The sequence below is a fragment of the Medicago truncatula genome, chromosome 8, assembly GCF_003473485.1.
Source record: "Medicago truncatula cultivar Jemalong A17 chromosome 8, MtrunA17r5.0-ANR, whole genome shotgun sequence".
Classification (NCBI taxonomy): domain Eukaryota; kingdom Viridiplantae; phylum Streptophyta; class Magnoliopsida; order Fabales; family Fabaceae; genus Medicago; species Medicago truncatula.
The window spans coordinates 9,105,929-9,116,879 of NC_053049.1; the positions used below are offsets into that span (position 1 = coordinate 9,105,929).

A 10,951-nucleotide genomic window follows, 5' to 3' on the forward strand; every position below is an offset into this window, starting at 1 on the left:
TTGTGCAAAATACTGATTAATGTTGTTGTTGCTATACTTGATAATGTTGTCGTTTTGGTATGTTTGGATTACTACTGTTCATAGCCGTTGGTCAACTGGTCAACATCTTTAGTGATCTTTAACAGTGATGCTTCTACAGCTTGTTTTTGCTTCTCTTACCTGTTGGCCACTGAGGGAACATGTAATGACAAAAATTACCATTTATGAGATAAATTTGCATGGTTAGAATACGAGAGTAGTCCCAATAATTTTTTTTTGGAAAATTCGTTGGTATTTTTGTTCTACCTATTGTGTCCGTGTTGTGTGTGCGTCTTATAGTATGTGGCCTGTCGTTGAACGAAATGAACGTGATGTTAATCAGTGGTCATGTGTAATGTACGTCGTATACGAGACATGCATTAACGAACATTGATGTTCCTTTGTCCTTTGTCACTACAAGTGTTGTCAAGCATTGAGGTACAATTATTTGTTGTTGTGACATGTGTTGTGCGAAGATAAATTTACACATAGCATATCATAGATTTAAATATTTATTTTCGAGTATGCTGATAGAATTACATATGGAACACATGTCGAGACAAAGATAATGGTCCAAGTCTACTTATGTACACAAAGCATGTCCTCAAGAATCATCAGAGCAACGTTCGAAGAATGCAATTTCCGATGGAATTCGAACATTTAAATCACTTTCATTAGAAAACAACTGATGGATCAGAAGGGCGTAAGAGAACATTTAAAGGTGGTTACAATGAATGCAGTTATGAAGACATCAAAAGCAAGAATTTGAAGACAAGAAGAAACTTGCAGAAGAAGTTTTTAAGTGGTTACTGGTTAGGATGACATGAGTCATGCATGCAATACTTAATTTTTTTCTTCTCTTTTCTATAAAAAGAAGATTCCTTTTTTAGGCAAAAGAGTTCTTTTCTGTTATGTAAAATTAGCATACTAGATTACACGTTTACCCACATAGCATAAAACATCTAAATTTCTGTTTAATTTGAACAATGTATGTAACTCAATCAAGAGAGTATAAAGTTTGGCCAAAGTTCCAACTTCAAACAATGTTGCTGCGTCTTTTTCATACATTTGGTTCCATGGACCAGCAAAATTCTCCTTCCACAATGGGAAAATTTATGTGCCACATTAAATGCCCTAGTATTTACTGCTATTAAAGAGAAGAAGTCATAAGAAAACTATTGGGAGAGGGGTTTGGGGTCCAAACAGTTAGTTTGTGCCATATGCAAAAAAACCATCCTTCAAAGTGAAGACAGATTGTTGGCTGAAGAGTTTAAAAATTAGCCTCCATGTGTGGAGATGCATGCTTCACAGGCCAATTTCGGTTTCGCAGGGGACCACAAGCTTGTTGAGATGGACGCTGAGGTGCTACAGAACTACGAGAGTGCTCTTGATTTTTAATTGGTGTGGAGGTCCTACCTGCAATCATTTAAGTTATTCAGATATCAGCTTTTTTATTAGTTTAACGAGCCTCACATTGAAAGAATGAAAAACTATAAACAATACATTTTCCATAAGATTTATGAGCGAACATTTAATATCGTACTTAACTCGCCTAATTAGGTATAAAATTACTTAAGTAGTTGTTCACTAAATCGCATACTTAAATACCTTGGTCACACTTTAAAAGCCATCAAAACAGTAACAATCTGTAGCAAAGAAGTCACCTACAGGATGGTGACGACAATGTGCTCATTCAATGTTCTCCGATAATTGATCTTTCATATTACCGATCAATGACAACAACAACTTAGCCTTTCCCCGCTATGTGGATTCAGCTAAAAGGATGAGGCGGTAACATAATTCTCTATAATGTAACAAGCTTATAGAAAGACCGTTTACCCCCAAATCTCTTCCAATTGTATGGGCTATAATTTTTTTTGTACTGACTGCACACCTTTAACTACTAACTACATAATGACAGTTATACCGTTGTCAGTCAAAGGATAAATTAAAATATGTTATTGACCCTTTATTTGGCTTCCTTCTCTTATAATCTTGCTTGCAAGATAGAAGGCCATAGTACACTATGTCACTATCAACCATTCATGACTAACAAGTGGTCGTTAGAAAAGACTGAGTATGACAGAAGGGGCGGGTTTTCCCTTCCCTGACCCCAACTCCTCGTAAAAAACCAATCCCCACTCCCTAATACTGGACGTAGTTGGAAAATGGATATCCATGCCCACCCCCAACGGTTTCCGGCCCTGCCCCTCGCCCATATACATATTTTTGAAAACTAGGTATTCGGCCCAAGGACCGACTAATCTGAGGGATCCAATCCCACCGTCTACTTGCAGGGTTCCCATTTAAAGCCAAAGCTTATGGACTAGCCCAATGAAATTGGCACAGATGGGAATCGAACTTGAGTCCTTGAGAGGAGCACACTCCAAGGTCCCAAGCCGACACCATCAGGAACCCAAGTGGGCACCCCTCGCCCATATATAAAAATTCAATACAAAAATTATATTTGTTATGAGCATTATAATAATGGGTCCTATTGCCAAGCCTAGAAAAGACATTAAATATTCGACAATCATCAACTAGAGCCATCATAATATAAAGTTAACCTGAGACTCTGTCAATAGTTAGAAACTTCAAGCGAACAAGAAATAAAGAAAACAATAAGCAAATACAACTAGCATATTCTATAATTGAATTACTATGAAAATAAATTAAAATAAAAGAGTTAAATGACTATTACCTGGATCAGTCCTTCCAGGAGCAGTAAACTTTTTGAATGGCTTGTCAAGAGCTAAACTTAGGGAGCGACGAGTTGCCAACTGCTCAGCAGTATATTGTGTGTTGGTGGTCACGGTGGTCGCGGTGGATCCTGAATTGGCACTTCCGTCTTTCTTTCGTAAAGCACTCCACCTCTAAAAGAGTATTTGGATAGACCATGGCAATGTGTAGAATTAATAGTCAATTAACAATGAAGGTGAAATGGAAACAAAACAATTAGTACAAAACTGTATTTGCGAGCATTGTCAACTAAACGCAAAACAAATATTCATTTTACTATGACCTAAAATAGCTGATTACACATTACACATCTTATACATATCAGAAGTTGTTGAAGAGTAGTATCTGTAAAACTCTGTTGCCGGGATTTGAACCCGGGAGAACCGGGTGATACCCAGACATCTGACCAGACTAGATGACAATGGTTTAAAATAAATTTGGTACCATCAGTCATCAGATTCCAGTAAAATGTAATATTTAAGAAAGACAAGCAGTGTGCGCGCATATACTTGTTATTCAACATGATGATTATTCTTTCATCCTTTTAGAATCAAGAAAGAGATAACATAACAGTGTACAGATGTACACTAAATATGTTCAGCCTCAACAGGCACAACTACAGTAGCTGCTAGATCTGGCTGGTATAGATCTGCCAAGACTGCCATGTTAGAAAATCACATAATAAGACAACTTATTAGCGTCCATCTATAGGAATCCATGGATTGTGACCTATCAATATTTAACTTAAAATAATGCCTGCCACCGTTATCTACCTTATTAATCAGCATGATAACACAAACCAGAATGAATTTTGATAAATATTCATGGTTAGCAAGTTGATCATGTTAAAAGTATCCACCACAGAGAGAATGAGCACTCAATGATTTAACTTATCGGTTTTGAATTCAAGGGAAATTCAGGCTGGTAGGCAAATGTAATGGATAGTGTATTATAGTGTACATATTGAATCTTGGCGACAATCTAGGCTAAAGATTAAATAAACTACATATTGTAATATAATGCAGGATTTGAGGATTACTTCATCATTCTAATTGCCAATGGATACTGTTATAGGGCTATGACCACTAAGCAACCAAATCTTAAACACACTACAAAAATTGATATAAAGAAAAATTTAATTACTGAATTTTAAATAATGACTATTTTGAAGGGGAAATGGGATTTTACACAACAATTGGAGTTGCGGCTATGCGACTAAAAAGTCATCGGCTGACATTATGGAATAGACCTCTTGTAAATGTAAGGGAAGGCTGCATCCTTCCCTGGATCCTTCGTGGCAGAAGCTTTGTAGCAGCAGGTTATCCCTTCTTATGATTTTGAAGAACTTAAACCCTTATATGTGTTTTCTTTCCTTTCTTCACTGCCCTGATGGGCATGACTATTCACAAATACTTTAAAAGGAGGTAGGTGGTAAAAGTTCATAACAAGGTGTGATAAATAGATATAACGATAAGCGCAAAAAAAAAAAACAAAAACGGATAGACGTGCCCGTCTTTCCGCTGGTATACATAATACAAATGCATGCTGAATTGCTGATAAAGAAATGGTATAATGAGTGGAAAATGCCATGTAATTCATAAACTTTTAGGGTTGAAAAACCACCTGAGACAATTCTGTTGCACTTCTCTTAATAGGAAAGCTGTCTCCTTTTGCCATGGTTACCCAATTCCCTTCACCGCATCTCTGAACAGCAGCACGTAGCTGATTGTCCTCTTCCTCCGACCATTCTTTTCTTTTCCTTTTGGAAGCTGTGGTACCACCAACTGTTCTCTTGGTTTCTAAAGCATCTGTTGCTGATACAGTTCGCAGTTTCTGTCTCTGAACAGTAACTGGAAACGTAATGCTTGTCTGTTCCGTCAAATTAGAGGGCTGTGAAATTTCCTTTGAAGTTCTAGATGAACGGTAAATGGGAAAATTTACAGTCATTGGAGCCTCAATTGTTGAACTATTAGGGGTAGATTCACTTAGCGTGCGGGAAGCAATTATCACCTGATGATTAAACAACGCCGAGAACCAGGCTGGTCAAAATTGAAGAACAACAAATAGTACATACAAGATGTTTAAACATTGAAACCATAAAGAACTTGGTTATTCCACACTAAATGGGACTATCTATAGCTGTATGATAAGGCAAGCCGCATCACTGTCAGATATTTATCTGTTAGAATCCGCTTTTTTACTAGAATTACAATTATAAAGCTTCCCACAATCAGAAAGAAATTTGCAAAATTTAAATGTGTGATTCCACTAAGGATCTTTATAAATAAGACAAAATTTAAGAAATGTGCCACGAATACTGTTTCATTTAATAGAGGTCTGATAATATGATAAAGTAAAATGTAACTAGCTAAGTCCCGAACACAATTTTAAAATATTGAAATAGAATTAATAATTAGTATATTAGTAAATTCACCTTCGCACATGCTGAGGACTCTGATTTAGCTTCAACATGTACAGAAGGAAATGATTCCAGCTCACAATCTAGGTCACTATCATCATCCTGAAAATATGAAAACAAAAAAGCATGAATAATACATGAAAGTACAATACCTATCCAAGAATCTACGAAACAAAAATTCAATAAAAAGAAAAAAAGAGTACAGCTGATTGTGCAAACCTAACTGGAAATGGCAATTGGAAGAGTAACAAAGGCAGTACATGTAAAAGGGTGGTTATGACTAAAATAATATACAGAATAATGATAATGTTCTTATTTTCATCATGAGGAGAACCTTTATGTTGCTAATAAAAACTCAACTGTTAATCACATAAATTTTGACAGAGAATAAACCAAAATTAAATTGTGCGAGTATGATGCTTTGAATCAATGTAATGTGATATTAACTATAACTGATTAGTCATAGAATATGGATTTAAAAGTCTAACGCATCACCGCATAACTGGCGCTTAAGGCGATGACTGCTCAAGCCTTGTATGCACTACTTACTACATATCTCTATGTGATGTGAGACTAAACACACCTAGCACAGTGACAAAGCCGAATGCTCAAATAAAGGCAGCTAAAAGTTGCCAGAACTAAGGCACTAGGGGTAGACCAGAATTAAGGTGTTTTCCAATACATTGCAGTAATTCAAAACCATGTACAATTGAATGATTTCAGATCACAGATACCAACAGTAGTTTTAGCTCAGGTATATCTGTTCTTAACAGCTTGTAATGTGCCACATAAACACTATTGTGTTAGTAAAGATTTAGTTTGTGAAGTGCCCACATGAGCACCGTCACTTGTTTGGATTAGCTTATTTGAGCTTATCTACTGGCATAAGTTTTGTGAGACTATTTGGGACACCTTATGACAATTTTTGTAAGTTTTTTTCAACTTATTTTCACAAGTTCTTTAATATTACTTATAAAAACAACTTATAGAATATATAAAAAACCATTTAACGTTATTTTATTATCTTTAGCTACAAAAATAGCTTATGCGAGCTTATACATAAGTGATTATCATGATGACCACTTGTGCTATAAGCTGCAAATAAGCTATTTATCCAACATGCCCTAAGTGGGTGAAGATTAGTAGTTGAATAATTGATTGTAATCTGAAATTCAGAATTGAAAATATTCAGAAGGAAAATGCTAACATGTACCTTAGGCACATGTTAGTGAACATATAGTGATTTTGTCTCAAAAGTCGTGTATTCAAATTCTTAAAATTACAAAGATTTCTCTTTTCAATACAAATTTTCTACTACTTTTGAGTTCTTTAAAAAATTAGTAAAACCCTATTCAGAAATATCAATTAATTATCGCAACAACTCTGCTAATTGATCCAACAAATTATTGCAGCAACGCTGCTGATTGATCCAACAATTACAGACACAAACATCAAAAGCTTTCCGAACAAAACATGGTTATTAGATCATGAAATCACTCTAATAGACAATCTTATCATTAAATATAAATATAGAAAACAAAATAGGGTACCCGTTTGGATTGACTTGATTTTGAGCTTATGCAAATAAATAAACTTTTATGTTAATTCATAAGTTCCGACTAACGAAAATTGTATCTTCATAGGTTGTTTCTTCAGAAACCAAATCGACAAGCTTATGAAAAATAGCTTATGCAAATAAATAAACTTTTATGTTAATTCATAAGTTCCGACTAACGAAAATTGTATCTTCATAAGCTGTTTCTTCAGAAACTAAATCGACAAGCTTATAAATAATACATAAAAGCTTATATATTTGCATAAGCTCAAAAAATAAAGTCAATTCAAACGGACCCTAGGTCTCAAATATAAGCACGGATTCTTTCTTCAGGTTAATTGAATAACTGATGTATATGGTTTATAAACAAATGAATAAAAAAAAATAAAATGAATTTTTGCTTATATATGAGACCGGAAGGAGTATGAAACGGACCATAGGTTCACCACCCCCTTGTTTGAAATCTTGCGGCAAGGGCAAGGAATAACCATACGCCAAGCAGCGCCATAGCATCTGATATTCTCTGGCATTAGAAATACCAGTGGAAGTTTTGTTCACCAATTCATTCCAATCAAACTTGGTATCAGGGTAATTTGATAATTCCTGAAACAACGTCAATAAGGTCTTTGTGTCATACCTGCACAACACAAAAATCGATTATTCAGTATAATCAATCAAACAAATAAATAGTTAGAGAGAGAAGAAGAAGAAGAATACCGTTGTGTGATTGAAGCGGCGTCGTTTTCGGAGAAGGTAACCTTCTTCTTGGGATTATTTTCTGGCATTGGTAATCCCAAATTGTTGCAAAACCCTAAACCCTCTGTTGAAAACGAAATAGAGGTTTTACTGTGTCGTGTTTGTCATCGCATCATATATGCCAGTCGTTAAGATGTGTGAGCTCCAAGTTACCACCGACTGCTTAAAAAAAAAATAAAAAATAATGTACTTTTTTTTTGTGTGTCGAATCCTTGGTTCGAAGCCTGGACATTGCATTTATTATGCACGGAGATAAAAAAAATTGAGAGAAATTTAATACAAATTTTAAATCACTTTTTATTGGTCAATTTTTGTTTATATTTTAGGATAGAGCAGATATATTTTTTTAATAGAGAAACGATATTTGTATAATATTTTCTTACAAATTAATAACATTGGCATGAAATTATTATCCTTGATTTTTTTAAGCAAAACAACAACAACAAAAATTGTCAAGTAGATTTATATTCACACATTTTACGTTTTCAGAGGTGAAGAATTTGATGTTCCAACCTAGTCATTGTAATTTTATTTTTATTTTTGGATGAAAATAGAATTACTATTAACGAAAAATTAGCTACTCATATATATTTTTTGTACATAGTTTGGAATATTAGAATTTCATTAGAAATCTACTCGTGCATTAATTGTAGTTTGAAGAAATAAATTAGAATATATTGAAACGAATTTTTTTATTGTGTTCATAATTTTGAATAATTTTTTTTTGTCAAAAAAAATAATTTTGAATAATTTTTTAATATATATTTTGTAGTATTGGTTGACTAACGTTAATAAAATTCCATAAAATTAATAAATAAGTGAAATAGTTAAAAAAAATAAATAAATAACTTATAAAATTTACAACGACACAAACAAAACAATATTCTAACATTTCATGAAGAAAAGGATTGTGATTCATTTATCCTAGCAAACTAAAAACAATACACTCTACTCAACATCTACACAAAAAGATTGTGATTCATTCATATTATCCTTTTATTTATCACTGATAAATTTACCATATAATGTAGTACAAAGCATATGGTTAAAACAACAATAACCTTTTAGGTGCTTTAAGAAAAATGACAGCCTAAATCATCCTCATTTTTTTTATATATCATTATGATTAGATGTTCGTCAATCTCAGCCAAATTTGTCCTATGCATTACAAAATATGAAACAATCTTATGAGCAAGATACTCGCAAATTAATAATAGCAAAAATTTAGCATCAAAGTATATTTTTTTACCATTGATAAGAATGTCCTACTGAAGAGTGCATAAATATTAGAAGCTTTTACAAATGTTTAAGAATGACACTTTCCATGTGAAAACACACTACTTATAATAACAAACCAAATAGAGCAACAACCCCTCCAACTAAATTTTCAACTAATATGTGAAATGATCATGAAACAAATATGAATGCCCCAAATCAGAACCACAATGAACCTGCATCAGTTGTTGCTATGCCTTGGCTGAAATAGAAGAGCGAACACAATATAAAAGAGAAGATTAAAAATGTGTGAAATGGTTAAAGATTTAAAATATTCATAATTAAACAGAATTCGAAAAATATAATGAAGAATCCTACATATATTGATTGACCCGAGATAAAATATACATAGATATTTATGTGAAATTAAGAATACAATACCTTATTGGAGAGAAGAGAAGGTTGCATAAATTTTAAACTGAAAAAATAGAAACGTGGGCTTCTCATTGTTAACTTGTATGTGCTCGACTCGATAAGAAATGGTTCAGTTCAAAACTCGACTCGAATTTGAATCGAACCTTTTTTTTAAACTCGAGTTCGACTCGTTTAAAGTTTATTAGCAATCCGGTTCGACTTGTTAGGTTCAACTCGTCTACTCGAGTCTAAAGGCAAATCCAATGTGCCCTAAAATATAAAAAATTGCACCAATACTCATATGATAATTGCATTTGACAGCCCTGCTTTTGTTTTATTTAGACCTCAGACCATCTCTATTGGGAGGGTCTTAACTATTTAAGACCCGGTACCTATTAGGTACCTCCAATGAGAAGAATCTTTTTCAGGGTTTTACTTAAGACCCTCACTTTTAAGCGGGATCCGCACTCTTTTAATATTAGAAAATTGAAATATAATGATATAAGTTTTTGGTAGTTGATTAGTGAGTCTCATTTAAGAACTTTGTGTGAGATCTAGGTTTGAGTGATTGGAGTTTGGGTATGCTCTATTTAGGTAAAGCTCAATTTACTCCATTTAGGGATTTGGATGCATGACATGTGGCAAACAAACATCCAAAGACTGAGATTTTAAATTAAAATAAATATTTATTTAATTAAAAAGAAAAAGAAAATCTGTTACGTTTTTCCTTAAACACATCGCTTCCTTTTCCAGTTTCAAGGTCTTATAAGACTCGGGGTCTTACTTAAGATCCTCCCTTTTAAGCGGGATCCGCACTCTTTTAATATTAAAAAATTGAAATATAATGATATAAAGTTATTGATAGTTGATTAGTGAGTCTCATTTAAGAACTTTGTGTGAGATCTAGGTTTGAGTGATTGGAGTTTGGGTATGCTCCATTTAGGTAATGCTCAATTTACTCCATTTAGGGATATGGATGCATGACATGTGGCAAACAAACATCCAAAGACTGAGATTTTAAATTAAAATAAATATTTATTTAATTAAAAAGAAAAAGGAAATATGTTACGTTTTTCCTTAAACACATCGCTTCCTTTTCCGGTTTCACCACCGTCATCTTTCCTTCTCCGTCGCCGCTACCCTTTTCACCACCGTCCTCTTCCCCTCTCCGTCGTCGCCGCCCTTTTCACCACCGTCCTCTTTTCCTCTCTCTGACGCAACTACCTTCCATGACCGCCTTCAATTTTGCCATTCTTACATCTGTCATAATATTTCAGCAGGTTCAATCTCAAATTCATCAACCTTTATTTGATTTTCACCTCAATTAGAGTAGTGTTTGGATTTTGTATTTGATCGATGCTTCTTCAATTACCTTTTTTGTTTATTGCTCGACATTTTATGTTCCGGCGGCCGGAGGAGTGAGTGTCGCAGTGACCTTAGAGGAGTGAGTTATCGGCTTGGATTTAAGATGAAAACACATGAAGAAGAAAAGGTTTGTGTTGGTGATGATACATGTTTCAACGGAGGCGACGGAGAGCGGCAACGGAGAAGGGGAAGAAGGGCGGTGGTGTAGAGGAGAAAGACAGGGATTAACACTGTTTGTGCGGAAGAGAAACATAACACTTTCCTTTTATTTAATTAAATAAATAATTATTTTTAATTTAAAACCTCAGCCCTTGGATATTTGTTTGCCAGATGTCTTGTATCCAAACCTCTAAATGGACTAAATTGAGCATTAGCTAAATGGAGCGTACCTGAACCCAAGTGATTGAGTGCTTATTAGGTACTACTATTAAAAATTGTAAATGAGTGATATGTACACGTGAGACCCATTT

The 10,951-nt window shown here is 34.1% G+C and overlaps 1 protein-coding gene across 1 annotated transcript; it reads right to left on the reverse strand.

The window, feature by feature from the left end:
* Positions 1 to 967: 967 nt before the first annotated feature.
* LOC25500638 (uncharacterized) lies at positions 968 to 7,635 on the reverse strand. The gene is made up of 6 exons (XM_013589118.3): positions 7,449 to 7,635; positions 7,167 to 7,368; positions 5,192 to 5,278; positions 4,381 to 4,767; positions 2,720 to 2,891; positions 968 to 1,434 (listed from the first exon to the last, which is right to left on the reverse strand). Exons 1-6 carry the CDS (start codon positions 7,514 to 7,516, stop codon positions 1,289 to 1,291), a joined length of 1,062 nt encoding a protein of 353 aa, XP_013444572.1. The 5' UTR covers positions 7,517 to 7,635; the 3' UTR covers positions 968 to 1,288.
* Between the last annotated feature and the right edge of the window lie 3,316 nt (positions 7,636 to 10,951).

Coding starts and splice junctions, on each gene's coding strand:
- LOC25500638 (XM_013589118.3), bottom strand. CDS start 7,516: ATGCCAGAAAATAATCCCAAGAAGAAGGTTACCTTCTCCGAAAACGAC. Junction 7,369..7,448: donor GCCGCTTCAATCACACAACG/GTATTCTTCTTC, acceptor TGTGTTGTGCAG/GTATGACACAAAGACCTTAT. Junction 1,435..2,719: donor TCCTGGAAGGACTGATCCAG/GTAATAGTCATT, acceptor AAATGATTGCAG/GTAGGACCTCCACACCAATT.